The sequence below is a fragment of the Vigna unguiculata genome, chromosome 6 (assembly GCF_004118075.2).
Source record: "Vigna unguiculata cultivar IT97K-499-35 chromosome 6, ASM411807v1, whole genome shotgun sequence".
Lineage (NCBI taxonomy): Eukaryota > Viridiplantae > Streptophyta > Magnoliopsida > Fabales > Fabaceae > Vigna > Vigna unguiculata.
Genome location: NC_040284.1, coordinates 27666248 through 27684772, shown reverse-complemented (window position 1 = coordinate 27684772; position 18525 = coordinate 27666248). Strand labels below are relative to the sequence as shown.

Here is an 18525-nt window from a genome sequence, read left to right as displayed (position 1 = left end):
TATTATGTTTTATGTACTAGATTTATTAATATAAATAATTTTATTATTTTATCTTTCTGATTTTCAAACTGATTTTTTAAAATTTAATAACTATAAAAAAATCACATACTTGTAACAAAATTATAAAAATTCATTTTATATTTACTTTCTATTTTTACATATTTTTTTTTAAATTTAATAAAATTAATTTTTATTTTTTTATTATTGAGATAAAAGTAGACTAGTGTACGTGTTTTTTTTTTTTTTTTAAATAGAAACATATACGACGAAAGCGAAGCCTGTTGTTCAAGTTTTTTTTTTCTTGGTCACAACTATAATCATGAATTAGAAATGTTTGCACACTGAGAATTTGACTACAGGCTTTTAGACTGTCTTAAGTGTTACGAAAATTGTGGCTTATAAAATATTTGAAGTGCCGTGGGTTCAATGACTCCACTTTTATACTGATTGAATGTTTCCATTTATCTAATTAATACCCACTCACTAGGGTAACTTATCACAGTAAAAGAGTTGACCTAATTATTAGGGGTTTCAATTAAGTTAACTTGTATTAAGACTTTGAATCATTTTAAATATGTGGCCTAATTATTTTTCTTTACCAGATTATGAACCTCAATAGCAATAGCATGTGAGAAAAATCCATTAAGGCTATAAAGCATCTAAGGGAATAAAAAAAGACAAGTTTAAAGTGGTGCTCCATTAAATAACATGGATAAGGCATAATAAATAAAATTAAAATAATAACCAAAGAAGAAAAGATTTAAATCTCGAAGTGATTGTGACACTAGTATTGTATTTTAATAGAAGAGAACAAAAATGCCTATTGGAGACAAAAACATTTTTTTTGTAATTGGGAATAAAATGTCACTTTTTTTCTCAGCAAAGGAAAGAAAAATAGAAACTTATTGTTAGTGTGATAATAATAATTTAAACATTTCATAAAACCAATAAGGAATCTTATTTTTAAAATTTCCATTTCTGAAAATGTGGTTTAGTTGAGAATAAACATTTATGGATATCACACTTCTTAATTCTAAAAGGAAAATTTTCCCCATACAATTCCATTCTAATAAATCAATTTAAAAGTGAACTGAGAGATCCATAGTAGTTGGGGTTGAACCAACTTAAGAAAACTCCACTTACACCTAATTCCTCCATTTGCCAGAAAAAACCGGAACCTTACTTAAGAATTCAAATCAGTTACTTCTGGAACGATAATTTAGATATAGAAGAATCTCGACATGGCAGATTTTGTAATTCTGTAATCTTGTAAGATTCATGGTCAAAAGCCAAAACTACTGAATATCATTACAAACTTTACTCATGGGCTAACTCTATAATATGCAGCTTGAACTGATATGTGCAGTTGCGCATCTACCAGCCACATTACCTAAATATGGAGCCTATAGAAGTTGATCTCATGAGCCCAAAAACATAAGCTATAATGCTATACACTACAATTATCCTTAAGTCAGAAACTTCAGAATCATTATCCTCTGCATATGCAACTACCTCAGGGCTTCAAATGGTTTATATACAAGCTCATTCCACCTTCAGGTAAAATCAGGAGAGAAAAAAATTCCCCATTTAGCTTCTATAATATATTATTCATCATGCACTTGTATTGCTTCTGCTGCATCAAGTTTTGGTTCACAACAATCAAAATTTTCCTTACTTGCCTCCCCGTTGTCAACATCATCACCATTGACATTATCATCATCCTCAGTTTCATCATCACTGCCGCTACAAGAGTTATTGTCCTTGTGTTCATTGAAGGTCAGAATTGTCTTCACAGCTTTGTCAGCTTCATCACAGCCACCACCAGAGTTATCCTTGTCCTCATGAATGGCATAGAGTGGCTCCCTCAGAGTTATTCCCTTCATATTTTCCAGATCAACAGGGATTTCCAAACCAGACGATTCTGGCTCAACCTTCTTAGAAAGTTCAACTTTGGGAATTGATGATGATTTACTTTCTAAAGCAGAGCAATCAGACATGGATCCAACCACCACTGCAGAATTAGCTGACATCCCGATGCTGGACCTGACATTTGAAGTTAAATAAGTGCAAATGTCAGGCTTTCCTCGTATATCAATCCATCTGTTATTGATCCAATCTCGGGAAATCCGAATGTTCTTCTGATCGACCTTCAGGAACCTCTCTTCACCTAATGAGAAAGTCATAACTACCAATTGTCAGACATAAAACCCGAACAAAACATGATTCACAAACTCACGGAGTCCATGAGCCAGTGAACTACATCACAATAATTAAAGAAAAAAAGAATGTATCCTACCAGGGGTATAAACTTGCAGGATTCCATCTCCACTGACATTAACTGCAGTTATGACGCCTTCCCACCATCCATCAGACCACCAGGCATCCACTGCTGCTCCAATCTCAAAAGTACGATCTGAATTGTATTCAGGAGGGCATGACCGGACTGTTAAGCGGCCTGAACATCGCATACCCAATTTATCAGGAGCTGCCACTCTAGATGCAGGGACCCATTCCTAAAAGGGTTAACAACAGGCTGAGAACCATACTTTTCACTAGAAATTTTTTTATATGATTGGACTTCTGTGTCCAAAAATTACTACAATCAGTAGTTCAGCAATGTTGAGATAAAGAAAAGAAAACACAAGCCATTGCATACCTCTAGTTTCTGTGCTCCGTCTATATCAAGCAAATCATCATACTGGACCTTCAGCAGCCTCGCAGACATGCTCAAGATTTTACATCTAAACCAGCATCCTCTAATGCCACTATCTTGACAAAGAACCTCTATCTTAGCACCGACCTGAAAAGACAGTTTAGGCTTTGGTCCAATAACCTTAATACCTACTGTTTTTCTTGATAGTTTTAATTTTAAACTAGGATATTTCAGTCCACATTTTGTCATTTGCAGACCAGGAAAACCCTTCTCAAATATGTGATCCTTAGAACTTCTAATCCTCTTATTGCTGGACCTTAAAGGATCGTCTTGAGTGAAGTTCTCATCATCATCTGTGTGTGACTTTTCAAACTTTGCCTTTCTCTTGGAGAGAATAGGACTATTTAAACAAGAAAGAACAGGCTGGTTACTATACCCACGCAACTTTGTAAGCGTGAAGGGCTTAAGCCTATTGTTTTTAAACTGCCTAAAGCATGTATGGATCTCGGATAAAGATGTATGAGGCACAGCAGCCAGGTATTTCTCATAATGCTTAGGAGTCAAAACAGTGGCAGGACCATTGACACACTCAGCGCTGATCACCTGAACATGAGGTGTGATGAAAACCTCTCCCTCTTGCAGAATCAGCTGTGGAATCACCTGCTTAACTTCCTGACCATGATGAAACCAACGCACCTTCACCTTTTTTTGTCTCTTCTTGTCTTCATACATATCTTCCAAGTAACCAAGATAGTGGTTTTCTTCTTCAGCCATAATATATACAAATGAGTGGACCTAAAATTTAGAAAAAAATAGCTTTAGTATCATAAAAATTAAACAATTCCAAAAACAGAAAAAGTATATGGTACCAAGAAGGTGGGTGGGTGATAAGCACCCAAACACTTGGGTAGCCCACCCTCATAGGCTATCTATTAAGGAGAACCAAAACACTTGAATACTCCATCAAACATCACATATTACTTGATGTGATATCTTGAGAATCATGAAAGTTAAACTCCTTCCAAAAACAGAAAAAGTATATGGTACCAAGAAAGTGGGTGATAAGCACTTGGGGAAGCCACCCTCAAATGCTATCTGTTAAGGAGAACCTAAACACTTAAATACTCCATCAAACATCCCATTTTACTCGATGTGATCTTAAACACCTCATAATACCAAGTCCCTATCAGAGCACTGCCGCCCCTAAGAGCCAAAGTCTTCACCTTCACAACACATTACTTGATGGCATTTCACTCAACTCAACTCCTTGTTGGTCTAAAACCTCCACAGGTAGCCCTTTCCGAGACACTGACAACCAACTTTGTTACTGCTTGATAAGTACTCAAAGTCTTAGGAAACCCATCCTCAAAAGCTAGCTATTTGAGGAATAGGAGAGAACCAAACACTTAAATATTCCACCAAATATCACATACTACATGATATGAGACTTAGGCACCTCATAATACCAAGTCCCTATTAGTGAGGAAAAAATTGAGATGTAATGAAAAACAAAATAATTTTCTCACATTTATGGCTGTTCCGTTCCTACAAAACCCTGAGTAGTGCTTCAGCTGTTTAGCACAAAACCAAGGACTGCCTGACCATTCAATATCCGAACTTTGGAATTTTAGTTTCCTAGAAATCTGCAGTACAAGAAACAAATGCATGGTTAATTAATCAAATGAAGATAGAAGGGAAAATATAGAGAGATGACTTCAATTAGTTGTCATTTCCTTACCATTTTATCAGGTAAAATCTTATTACTAACATTAATTCCAGGCACTAAAATCTTGAGAGATTCATCAGCTTGTGCTAATTCATCCAATTGTACACCTGTGACAGAAAGATTATGGTTGCTTAAAATGTCTTCTTCCCATAACTGCAGAAAAAACAGCTAAAAGTACCTTGTAGAAAAATAAGGACAAGACAAACAACAAAAATATCCACTAGATTAGGGAAAGGAGATTCATCCCGAAAAACAGTAATTCATTTAGCATCAAAAGGGCATAAAGCATTTTATTTGGACCAAGGGATCACATAACCACGTTAAGAGTGTTCAGATTGCCATTTAAGGCTTGCTAAACAGACAATCACACTTTCCAGTGATGAAAACAGAGAAGTAAGGTTTTTGTGTCACTGATGAAAGTTGCGTTGAAGGTAATAGTTAGAAAAACACATCCTAGTGGCATCCAACTCAACTCAGTTTTAATGTTAGTTCATCTTTGGTTCCTTTTAGCAAAATGTTAAAACTATTGGTCTTCTAAGTGTTTATACCTACCTAAAATACTACATAAATCTTACTTTATAGAAATAACAAAAATAGTGAATTGAAATAATTTTCTTCAATAGAAGGTTCTTGTCTTTTTTGGACCTCATAATAGTATTCTAAACAAATATGAAACGGCATGGGATAGCATGAAGTGTAAAGTTCATTAGCATCAATAGAAATTATTTATACATGGAAAAGATGTTCTTAAAACTTATTCAAGAAAAGATTGACATCACCAAACTACCCAACTCAATGCCATAATTGTCTTCATGGTAACACATAAGACCAAAAAAAATTTACCAATTTGTCAATGGATATGCTATCAAATCTTTCTTGCCATGAAAAAATAACTACAGGCTAGGCTCACTTCCAAATTAAAAGAGAAATAGCTTTGTCAGCTCCAACAACCAACTAGCTTTGTAAGAAGCTTGAGTTATATTATACATGTTTCAACTTGAGAGGCAGTGCTAAAGATATGATTTTAAAGGACAAAGCATATTGAAGCTAATTGTAACTTTGTTAGAGAAAAAGTTATATCTGGGAAAATTCTGATGATCACCTAGCATATTATATATATATATATATATATATATATATATATATATATATATATATATATATATATATATATATATATATATATTCACCAAGGGAGTCCTTGGATTAACTACATATGTGAAAAGCTTGGTACATATGACCTATATGCTCCAACTTGAGGAGAGTGTTAGAATACTATAGATATAGTAAATGATGATATTAGGATATTAGCCTAAAATAGGGTAACTAAATATTCTGTAATTCCATTGTGGTCGTCAACACTCATATTTCATCATATGCCTTCTTGTTTTCTCTCTTCTCAATAGGTACTTTCATTGAGAGTCAGGCTAAGGTAAGGGTTACATATAGGCTACATTAAGGTGCAAACTGAATATTGATAGGACACTAAAATTGTCAAATAGAAAAACCTACCATTGAGTAGTGTCAATAGAGTGAAAGTTGTTATGGATTTAAAGAGGGTGGCAATGTTAGGCATTCTACATTAAGTAGCATAAATCACTTCATGTAGTGCTTCGGTCCTGAGACTCTTCCACCCAATAACCTAGTTTTTCTAGTTGGACTCCTCATTAAGAGCACTTGGGGAGAGCTAACCCAAAACACAAATCTATTAGGTGGAAGAGCCTCAAATACAACATTAAGTAGTTCATTCTACTCAATAAGGAGCGTCCAACAAAGGTCACCGATCTTCAAATTGAGTCATGTTATGCCTAAATGTTAATGGTGGAGTGGCTCAAATCACAGTAGTCTACAAGATTTGCTAATGCAATGTCAAATATGGTACTAGAGATAGTTTCCCCCCTGACAAAGTGCCATTTCAAGCTCATATATAGAGGGTAACATTGAAAAATAAAGCAATTTGAAGTTGATCCATTTAAGGTTTTCCTTAGCCTCTGTACTTCAGAACCCTCTACTGCACTTGTCTGCAAGTTTATATAACCACACTATTCCTTACTGCTACGCAGCACTTTCTAGCCCTTTTTTTGGCATTGAGACTTTGTTCTCACTGGTTTACAAATATCAATCTCTTTCCAGATTAATTTTAGGCATTTTCTTCATTGTTGTAAGCAGTCCTCCGCCATTTCAATCTTATTTCTACTTCTTTCTTATAGAGACCTCATTTTGATTAGATATATGATCAAATTATATAAATGGCTACAGACCTCATCTTCCAAATTGATTATGTAGGATTGAGTTAGGCCTAAACACATTAGCTAAGATGGTACCAAAATCTATCCTAAAAAGGTTTCTGGGGTCTACCATTTCAAATTTGAGATTTCCAGTATTCGACGTGAAAGGATGTGTGAAAGATCCACATTGGCGGGAGATATAATTGAATTATTATAGTGCATAGGTGCATTCAAACATTATTTTTCAGATTAGGCTTAAGCCCTCTTTTAAGACTTTCTACTAAATTCTATCTTCAGTCTCTTTAAAAATGTTGAAGCAACAATGATTATTAACTTTAGGTGATTTTTCTTTATTTTTTAGTATAAGTTTATGCCTAGTTGTTTAGGCTCGAAATAGTGGCCATCCTGTTGTCCCTCGATTTTTTTGGGGGTTCACCACACCATGCTACTAGTTGGGATTGACTACTGAGGTATTGTACAAGTAAACCAAGAATAAGTAGACCACAAGACTTGTATTAAGTTGTCATGAAATATATATATATATATATATATATATATATATAGTATGAGTGGTTTGTCAACCCTAGAACCCTAATTCTTTTATTATTATTAGCTATATCTTCTTCAGTCTATCACAACTTACAAGGCTGGTGCCTTTTTCTGCCTTGCTTCATAATGGAAGCAAGCAATTCAAGCCATAAGGCCAGATTAAGTCTCTAAACAACGTTTTTCTAACCATAAGTGCAACTATAAATAATATTATAATGTATTAATACAATACCTGATAAGTCATGTTTTCAAGAAAGGAAAGAGAACAATAATTACATAAGTAAAATTACAAGCCACTAACCAGAATAACAAGCCAATCACAACTACTCTCATATTTATTCACTTAACATGAAAAACCTCAATGACAAATGTTAGCATGGCGATAACTAGTCATCCTTAGTAACTTATTAGGAAAAGTAACATAAATTCCATTAAATTTGCACTTAAGCAATTCAAATAAAATATTTGATATGGTATTGCCACTATTTTAAAATAAACCAATTTACTCAATTTTAACAAATCTTAAAGATCTTTAATTTCCAAAATAATTCACCCATTATTGTAATTCCTTGATACATCCGAAGGCTACATCCCACAAATAAGGCCATTATTGTAAATAACTGTAATGTAAGTGGTCATGCAGGGAAGAATAACAGGAGTTGACAAAATTCCTTGAAAAGATAACTCAAGGGAAGTGCTTTTCCGTTATTAATCAAAATAAGTCTAAAAGCTTTCTGAAAAAAATACAGGACAAACGGTTACAGATGAAAAAGATAATGACAATGCACACAGTAACTTCCATTAGGTGTCAATAAAAACCTTCACTTTAAAATTCCGTGAGCCAAACCATGCACACAGTAACTTCCAACACATGCATCCACATTTACTATTTCACAGAAACAAAAATAATCCAAAACAATAAAAAGATGTGATTGCATGCTGAAAACCTAACTACTGCATGTGAAACGGACAATTCCACCGAAACAAACAAGTGAGTTAGTTGACGTGACATGCAACCAAGAATGACATAACCCATATAACTCAGGGCAGACTTGACCAAATTCCTTTAATAGATAAATTCATAAGGGTAATTGTGCGGTCAATCAGACCAAGCCTTGTAGCTTTCCAGCATCAATATGAGACACCAGTCATTTTATAACCAACAACTAAAAACAACCAAGCTATTTCTTCATTAATCAGAACAAGTTTTGTCGCTTTCCAATGTCGGTGATACAAGACACCAGTTTATGACCTACTACAACTAACAAAAACCAAGCCATTATGCAATTAATCAGCAAAATATAGCACAAGCTTTACCAGATTCCTTTAATAGATAAATTCGTATGAAGTAAAGCTGTGCAATTAATCAGAACAAGCCTTGTAGCTTTCTGGCATTGATACAAGACATCGATCTGTTCATAACTATTAACTAAAGACAACCAAGCTATTTCTTGATTAATTAGAACAAATTTTGTCGCTTTCTGGTGTCGGTAGTACAAAGACATCAGTTTATTACCTACTAAATCTAACAACAACTAAGTCATTATGCAATTAATCAGCACAATATAGCACAGGCTTTACCAAATTCCTTTAATAGATAAATTCATAAAAAACAAAGTTGTGAGATTAAGCAGAACAAGTCATGTAGCTTTCCGGTGTAGGCGGTCTGTAACTAACAACTAAAAACAACCAAACTATCTCTTGATTAATCAGAACAAGTTTTGTCACTTTCTGGTGTCAGTAGTAAAGACACCAATTTATTTCCTACTAAAACCAACAACAACCAAGCCATTATGCAACTAAACAGAACAATATAGCACAGGCTTTAACAAATTCCTTTAATAGACAAACTCGTTCAAAGCAAAGTTGTGCGATTAATCAGAACAAGCCTTGTAGCATGTCAACACCAAGCAGTTTATAACTGACAGCTATAAACAACCGACCTATCTCTTGATTAATCAAAATAAGTTTTGTCACTTTCTCGTGTGGCACAAGACACCATTTTATGACCTACTACAACTAACAACAACCAAGCCACCATGCAATTAATCAGCACAGGTCTTGTAGCTCTCAGGTGTTAGTGCATGACTAAATTTTACTACCAACAACCAAGCCTGCCATCAGGCTGGGTAGGTTTGAAACTGCAGTACCAGTTGATATTGCAGGAAATTTGGAGCAAATGAGACCCAATTGCTGTCCTGGTGATCACAAAATCCTTATTGTTGTAGCTGGAATAACAGACCTTAGTGACAAGCCATTTTTTTCAAAACATTAGGGAATAACAAAACATACAATCTCCCTGGTAAAACTCTACAACAAGAGACCATGCACACAGTAGTAAGTAACATTCAGCACATGCATACACAATGAACATTCCATAGAACCATACAAATCACCCATAGAACACTCACAAGAGCCAAACTACCTGCATGGTGTGACCGATTCCTGGAGACCAAACAAGTAAGCCAGTCAACAACCTCACGCCGCGCCCTCCACTTGCAGGCATTGATTGGCTGTGTGGATCCATAGGCCTGCAAGAAATGGTCAGGGACAACATACATCATGTGCCTCACACTCCTCTCGGTCCCCACAACGGCCAGCACCGAATTCCCCAACGCATCCTTCAGATAGAAGTGAATCACTCGGTTCCCACGCTCCTGGCATATCACCTGCTCCTCCCACGCCACAAAAACACCCCCACCACCTACCTCCCCACCAGACATTCTCAAACCTACCACAGTCAGTTCCTCTACCAACGCAAATTGGACTAGGAAAAACCCTAACACAAACCACCACCCCCTAACTCAACCATCCCACAGCACCAAAACCAGTAAAAATACAGCAATTAAAAAAAAAAAACTAAACCGCAACGCAAAAGGGATCAAGTTCTGGAGAGAGAGTGAAACATCACCGCCAGAAATTAAAGAGTAAAACGAAGTGAGAGGAGCCCGGGAGTGAAGTCAAACAATGCCCAGCAAAAGGAGGAAAAGACGAGGAAAAAACACAAATGTTAGAGCGCATTCAAGGGAGTGTGCAATAACTAGGAGTGTGACCAGGTTTGTGTGTTTACGTGTGTCTGTGACGAAGGTTTTGGTGGGTGGGACCAGGTGGTTTCAATGGAGGGGTGAGTGAGACGACCCAGATAACAAACAAAACAAAAACAAGAAAAAAAAAAAAAGCTTTAAACTCTTGGGGAGGGGTTAGAGTATATGGTTGGGTCCCTTTGAGTGGGGAGAAAAAATGGGTAATGGAGCAGACAAAGAGAGAGACAGAGTTGAAACTGCTCTGCTATTGCTGCTGCTACCAAGTAACCTCTCTCTTCTCTTCTTCTGTTTCTGTGCCATGTGTTGTGAATCAGTGGGTTGAGAGAGGAAGAGAAAGGAGGAAGAGAAGAACTGTGAGGGTATTGTGGGAATTATGGTTGTTTTTTCCTTGAGGGATATTCGGGTGTTGCGACTACATTGTACCCACTGACACGTGTCTTTCTATTTGACTACCTTTTCTCCCTCCATCATGCCCATGCTGTTGCTTGTAGTTGTGTCCTATCTATACGACCGGTACTAAGATAAATTTGGTTATGTTTTCTCATTGTCAAGTTTTCCATCTTAATTTTCTCTTTCTGTGTCGTTTTGATGTTCTTAGTGAAGGTGACTCCCACTCAGAACAGAGAGGGTTGTAGAAATAGTCTACAAAATAGGTTTACACTTGTAGAAAGTCCCAACTTAAAGTTAAAAATTAAAAAAAAATAATTATATATATATATGAAAATATTATTTTTTGTAATCGAAAAGTGAGAATCATTGACTTGGAATGATCATATTGAAACATATTGAAAGTGAACGACTCTTGTTAGATAAAGTATTATTTACTGGTAAAATTTATCATCAGATCCGTGTTTACATCAAAATGTATTTGAAAGGTTTAATATTATAGCAGCACATTCTTTATTACTGTCATTAGTGAGAGTTTATTGAAAATTAATTGTAATTTCTTGTAGTCCTTGTTTGATGGATATCTTTTATGACTTTATAATTTTATCTATTTTAATCTGTAGTATATGTTGTTTAAATTCTGTTTTTAAATTAGAGTTGTATGGTTTATTGAATCACTTCAAAATCTCTTAAATATTTATAGATAATTTTGTTAAGGTTAGTTATTATATTTATTATTAGTTTTGGAACTCCAAATTTTATTTTTAAAATACACTTGAAAGAATTTATACTTAATCAACATTTAAAATAATATGAGATTATTAAATGTATTAAAGTAGTTTTAAAATAATATGGATTAACCTTTTGTTTGAAAATTATAGTAAGAAATTCATACATTTCATTATTTAATAATGTTTGATATGATTAACATATAAAGAGAGTATGTAGGCTCCTCAGTTAACTAACACAGAATAAACAAAAACAATACAAATACTTTAAAATAGATGTAACATTTTTATGTGCGAAAATGTTCAAATACCTCATCATTTAAAAAAAATTACACTTTATTGATAGATATAACATATTTAAACATAACTTATATTTATCTCTGTAACGACTGAATTCAAACTTCATCCATCGTAGAGATAGATATGCCCTTAATCACTTCTTTCACCTACAAATTAACTACTGTTTTAACTATTTAACTAAAAGATATTTTTAAAAATAAATATTTAAAAATATAAATATGTTAATTTACTTTTAATTTAGAAAAAAAAAAACTCTATACATCTTTACTATTTATTTATTTAATGTCAAACTTGAAGATCAACATTCGTAGAAATATTATATTATAAAGATAAAGATAAAGTTCTTTTGTAAACCATTATGACATTTCTAATAAAAATTACTTATAATAGTTATTTATAAATAAAGATATTCATTTTATGTGATTCACACATATAAAATTCTTTGAAATTAAAGAAAGTTATTAACAACTTTCTTTAAATTTAATTAACCATGTATATATATGACTTATATTAAAATAATTATTTAATCATTAGAGATGTTTATATTTATCATTATGTTTTCCTATATTTCTTCATTATGATTCTAATCTAAAAATATATGCACATTTTTATTAAATTTTAAATAAATAATTACTTTTCCCAAATTTTAAATAAAAATAATATCAATATTTATTGTATTTTCATTTTATTTAGAAATCGGTAGAAATGATTGTGCAATATGATTATATAAAAACAATCGATAGGAATTGTTCTTACAGGGATCTTGTGTGTGAATATTTGAACAAGTACCAAAATTTTAGTAAATTGAAAAATATTGATGTATGTTTCTGAGGACTGAAAGGGTTGGAACACATGGGAATATCTATTTAAAAGACTCTTTGACACTCAAATACCTTTTATCTTTTAAAGTAAGAGATAATGAGTATGAGAGATTGAACATCTGGACAAGTGGCGAAATTTGAGTGGATTGGAGAATCCTGATGTGTGTATGCTCCTCAAGGTTGGAACACAAGGGAACATTCACCTGCAAAAAACTTTTTGACACTCAAGTTAGTAGTAAGAAAGTTTGAATCTTTTAGGGTAAGAGATAATAAGTATGAGAGAGAGAGTGTATAATAGTTGTGTGATAAAAATATATAATATAAATAGAATAACAAATAATATAAACAAATATGACATTAATGTTATATAACATGATATATACCAAATATGCTGTAAATATATAATATTAAGGAATACCATGACATAATCAAACTACCGATATTTAGTCATATATACGATTAATATATGAATATTTGCACCTACAAATATATCTCATAATATCTTCTAATCACTCTAGGTTGGTAAAACTGAATGAGTTTTATTGAGCTGCATCACTTAGCATATTTGTTGAGTAAGGTATTTACGTATGGCCTCAAGCTCGGAAGTTTGATTAGTGTAAATGAAATATTTCTTGCGGCTGTGACTGGCTTTTTAGCCGAGTTGTAGTCGGCTTTATGTTTGCAGGTGGATTGGCCGTTTTGTCAGATTGTGGATGGTCGTCTTTGACCAATGATGTTATCTTAAGCGTATGGAATTATTGACTTTGGCAGGATCTGATGCCGCTTATCTGAGCAAGCTTTATGTTGCCGACTTATACAAGCTTTATGTGTGCTGCAGACTTAGGCAAACTTGGGTGTCGCCTTCTCGAGCTTAATTTAATGTTACCGTCTAGTAGGCCAAGGTGTCGCTTGAGCGGCTTAACTTGTGTTACAATCTAGATAGCTCAAGGGTCACGTTTATGGGCTTGTGTTGACACCAGGTAACTCGGGTGCCACATTTTATGGGTTTGCTATCGTTTAGATAACTCAGTGTCTCAAGGACTTTGCTTAGGTTATTGTCTAAGTATCTCAATGACTTGTTTGGAGTTTTCATTTATGTTACCGTTTGGATAACTCAGTGCCTCATTTGAGAGATTTGCTTATGTTATTGTCTAAGTAACTTGGTACCTCATTTGGAGGGCTTCAATTTAACTTGGTGCCTCGCTTGGGTGCTTTTCATTAATGTTATTTATCTAAGTAACTTGGTGTCTCGTCCGGAAGACTTCTCATTAATGCTACTTGTCTAAGTAACTTGTTGCCTCGTTTGGAGGGCTTTTCGTTAATGTTACTTGTTTCAAGTAACTTGGTGCGCTTGTTTAAAGTAGTTTGGTGTCTTGCCTAAAGGATTTTTATTTTAATGTTATTAGTCTAAGTAACTCAATGCCTCGCCTTGAGGACTTTTGTTTAATATGACTAGTTTATGTAATTCAGTGCCCTACTTGGATGCCAAATGTTCTTACCGAGAACTTGAGGCGAACCTTTAGACAAGTGACATGATCTTGATGATTTTGATAGACTTAAGATCTTTTTGTAAGAAATAATGAATATACGAGAGTGTGTGTTTTCTCTGAGTAATACTAGTAGTATTTATAGGATTTTTTGACTTAGAAGTCCATGTGATAAACTCTTAACCTGATATCAAATAATGTAAGTAAAATAATAACTTACCTTAATTATGTAATAATTATGATAATGTTGTGTCAACATACCTCTTATGTAAAGTATGTTGCAAATATACGATATTAAGGAATATCATGGAATAAACTAAGATTTGGAATATTATGTTAATATAAAAATATTAAATCTTGTGAAAATATTATTTGATATCTCCATATTATTATGCTTAATGGGCCTTATTGAGTCTTGGAGGTGCATATATTCCAATTCCAAATTTGATGATATAATCATTGTTAATCATTATATATTATAATTATGTTCGCTTTGAAATATGTGTTTTATCATATTTTGTTCTTAAAAAATATGTCAATGGAAAGAGGAAGGGAATTTAATTCGTCTTAGATGTCAGTTTTTAAGTGATAGAAAATTATTGAATGCGGTAGGAACAACAATAGAAAAATGAGTCATTATAATAACTATCCAAAGAAAAATATGGAGAATAAAATCAAAAAGAAAAAAATAATTAAAAATTAAAAGTTTTAAAATAAAATTTTAAATATTATAAGAAAAAAAGTAAATGATTTGGCTTAGAAAAGTTACATCTATTATAGGCTTCTTTTAGAACACGCCACACTTTAATTTTAAATTATAAATAAATTAACATTTGTGGTATTTTTTTATTTATATTTATGTTTTATTAAAACAACGTAGAATATAATATTAAGTTAATAAATATAATTATATCTTTTATTCTGAATTAACTATATATTATATTAACTTTTTCTATAATATTACTTTTATATTATTATTATTATAAGACTTTATTGGTTATATAATTTCAATGACATATTTATTATGTAATAATTAAAAAAATTCAAATTTTGTTTATAAAAAAAAAATGACACGAGGTTTATTTTAAAACGATTGGAAAACAAAAAGGCCAGTACATATTTTTGTCTGCTACTTTTAATAAAATATTTTTAGAATGTAATTTTTGTGGCTAAGATTATCATATAGTTAGTTAGTTTTTTTGTTATTTCAAATAACAGCTTCTATTTGATTTCCTCAACCATTTCTTTGTAAAGTTTATCATACACAAACTTACCTTCATGATTATAAATATGGGAGTTGTTATTTTCGAATTATACTTAAAATTTCACCTTATATGTACATATTATAACCAAATTTAAAAATATAACAGCATCATAATAAGACTACCACCTAAGTTCCTATAATCGGAATTTAAGATTTCCCAACGATTATAATAAATCATCTATTATTAGTATTGGAAACCAAAACTCAATGTAATCTCTAAAATAGAGCAACATATAACTCTTTATTATATTTTCTCATATTTTTATTCGTTACCTGTTTGAAAAATGAAATTAGTTTTCTATAAAGGACTTTTTTTTCCAACAAACAAAAAAATATAAAATTTTATTTTTCATTTTAATTAGTTCTACAATTTTTTTATTTTATCCATTTTTATCTTAATTGAACACAGTAACCAAGTGAAAGCATTCATAGAATATGAGAAGACACCGTGGAATAAAAAAAAAGTAAAAATGTGATCGTTAGATGTTAATTTATAATTTCAATCTTTTGTTACTAAGTTAATGTAATAAAATGTAAATCTTCCTTCTTTATTTTTTTTAACCGATTCAGCTTCACATTTAAAAGAAAACAAGCAAAACTTAACATTAAATTAATATACACAAAAACAATCTTAATTTAGAAAATAAATAAAAAAAACCTAAAACCCATAATGTAGAAGGAAAAAAAAAACACTATGAATTATTTTCTATCTCAAATGATAAGAGCGGGACAAAATTTGAATGTCAATTTACCATTTAATATTTTTTAAAACACAAATCAAATTATAGTTTCATTTTTTCATTGTCTAACCATGATAAATATCAATTATTTATCTTAAATATGGCTTTTCCATTCTTCAATTTACTTGCATAATTTGTGTGTTAAATTAAAGAAATTATATATTTAAACATGGTGTTTCTATTTTTTAAATATTAATTAGCAATTAGATAGATAAATATTACTTTAAGCTAAGTTAAACTTAATTGAAATTAAAAAATATATATAATTTATAGTAAGTCGACATTTGAGGTTAACTTTTTTTAATTAAAACAGAAAAAAAAAAATCAAGTACATTAATGTATGGTCCAATGAAAACTAAAAAGTCAATTTGAACGTTAGAAACTAAAATTCAAACCCTATTTATCGTTTATATAAAAATATTTTAACTATGATACTTTAACTGATCAAAAGACAAAATTTTCAAGCTCAAATGTGTATATCAGGGTTTTATTTAAATAAATTCATCTATAAATATTTATAAAATAATAAAAAAAGACGAAATCTTTTTTATAAACTAAAAGAAATTCTAACTAATTTATACACGAAATAAAAATTAGAATTAACTAATATAAAAAAAAAACTTCTATAAACTAGCTTCTATATAAATTAGTTTTAAGTTTTGAAAAATAGTGTAGTTTTTGTTTTGATGAAAAAATAGGAAGCAAAGTTTCGAAACATGGCAGTGATGATTTGAACGTAGTTGAGGAATTGAGAAAATGGAAGGGAAAAAGAAAGAAGAAGATGGTGGGTTCCACAGGGTTAATGAGAAAGATAAGGGATGAAGAAGATAAGGTTTGGTGAATTGTAGGTAGCAGTAGTATGGTTGCTGTCAACAAAACCTTCATTTTCATCCACAAAACTCTTAGTGGGACACTGTCACAACCACAACAACATCAAAAACCTTCAAAATCACTTCTTAGGATCTTCAACATCACATGCATCTACAAAAATTGAAAAAAATAGTAACATCATAGAAGTAAAAGAATAAAGTAATTATAAAATCATTGTAAAATAATTGTTACTGGTGTAATCTTCTTCCGTGCTTTGAAAGTCATATTTTGAATAAGTCAGATAGAAGATACCGAGGTAAAAATGATTTGAATAGTATATATATTTGTGTGAGTAAATATATTATATAATATGATTTTTATTTCATATAAGTAGAACAATTTATGATAATATTATTACATATTTTACAAAAGAAAACACATGTAACTTCTTAAAAAAAAATAATATGCGAGTTTTATTTTTTGGATTGGTGAATCCAAAATCTAGAATTAGACTTGAGATTATTACCGATCCAAAAAAGTATATATAGTGAAAACGAAGGGCACAGTATAGAAATAAAATTTTGGACTGCGAAAAGCAAATGAGTATCGTAAATTAGGTTCAGATTGACTCTATAACTAAACCATAACCTCAAAAGCCCACTGGACTATTGATTCTAGATATTCGATTCGGGAAATTGTAAAATACACATCCTTAGTTGTTTGTTGAGCTTAATTAGTCTTTATTAAGAAAATGAATTTGTTCTTAATATATATATATTATTACATTTATCATATTTTATTTTATATTACCTTTTGTAAATGCGAGTCAAATTGAATATTTTATATAACTAAAAAAATGAGTAATAAGAAAAAAATAATTAATTTAAAAGAAAATATTATGTTAAGATGAACTTCGTATATTGGTGTTATATATATATATATATATATATATATATATATATATATATATATATATATAGTTATTTATTCACACTATTTAATATAATTGTAACACATTTTTTCAAGAAAAAAGATGTAAACGATTTATGAAACTTAATTTATACTCTGTACTGTTGATCATCTAGTTTACCTTATGAAACGGAAAAAATAGATTTTCTCTAAAAATAAAACACACACCATACAAAATATTGTCGTCGTAATTAGAAAACTATTAGCATTATTGGACACAAAGAGTTTGCTAGTATTAGGCAAATATCAATAAAAAGACCAAACTTTAATTAAATAGCGGAAAGTTTTTAAATTCTTAACATATGAAATACTATATGAAAAATGATTTTTTAATAATTAAATTTTTACAACTTTTTCTTATAATCTGATATTTTTAAGTAATTTTTCATGTTTTTAATTTTTAATTTTTTATATTTCAACTTTATTTAAAAAATATCATATTAAGTTATGAAAAAAAGTTGACAAAATATCATCGAATAATATATTATTTTATTAATTCTTTAACAACAAGCAGCACACATAAAGCAATCATTGATAACAGCACATAACATACGTAGCAATTAAAAAAGTATATGAAGAACCACCCAAGACAACTTGACCTATTAAGATACTCCAAGCATCCCCACCCACGTATTCATATATGATAACTCTCTGGACAAGTAACAACCCAATTTCAAACATCGCATCAAATATACGAATACCAAATTCATAGACATGTCGTAAGGGATTGTTAATTTCCTTAATTAACGCGAATAATGCGCACTTTTTTGTCTTACACAGGTTACTGTGTGCACCTTCTCCTATATATATATATAGTTT

At 31.4% G+C, this 18525-nt stretch overlaps 1 protein-coding gene across 1 annotated transcript; it reads right to left on the bottom strand.

Annotated features, from left to right (window-relative positions):
* Nucleotides 1-1204: 1204 nt before the first annotated feature.
* LOC114188137 lies at nucleotides 1205-10553 on the bottom strand. Its single transcript, XM_028076683.1, has 6 exons — nucleotides 9582-10553; nucleotides 4392-4486; nucleotides 4180-4296; nucleotides 2657-3448; nucleotides 2297-2513; nucleotides 1205-2167 (listed from the first exon to the last, which is right to left on the bottom strand). Exons 1-6 carry the CDS (start codon nucleotides 9877-9879, stop codon nucleotides 1605-1607), a joined length of 2082 nt encoding a protein of 693 aa, XP_027932484.1. The 5' UTR covers nucleotides 9880-10553; the 3' UTR covers nucleotides 1205-1604.
* Nucleotides 10554-18525: the final 7972 nt, after the last annotated feature.

Excerpts from the sequence above, each read along its gene's own strand:
- LOC114188137 (XM_028076683.1), bottom strand. The coding sequence starts at position 9,879 with ATGTCTGGTGGGGAGGTAGGTGGTGGGGGTGTTTTTGTGGCGTGGGAG. Across the intron at positions 4,487-9,581 it reads GAATCGGTCACACCATGCAG|GTGTACAATTGGATGAATTA; the intron begins GTAGTTTGGCTC and ends TTTCTGTCACAG. Across the intron at positions 4,297-4,391 it reads AGATTTTACCTGATAAAATG|ATTTCTAGGAAACTAAAATT; the intron begins GTAAGGAAATGA and ends CTTGTACTGCAG.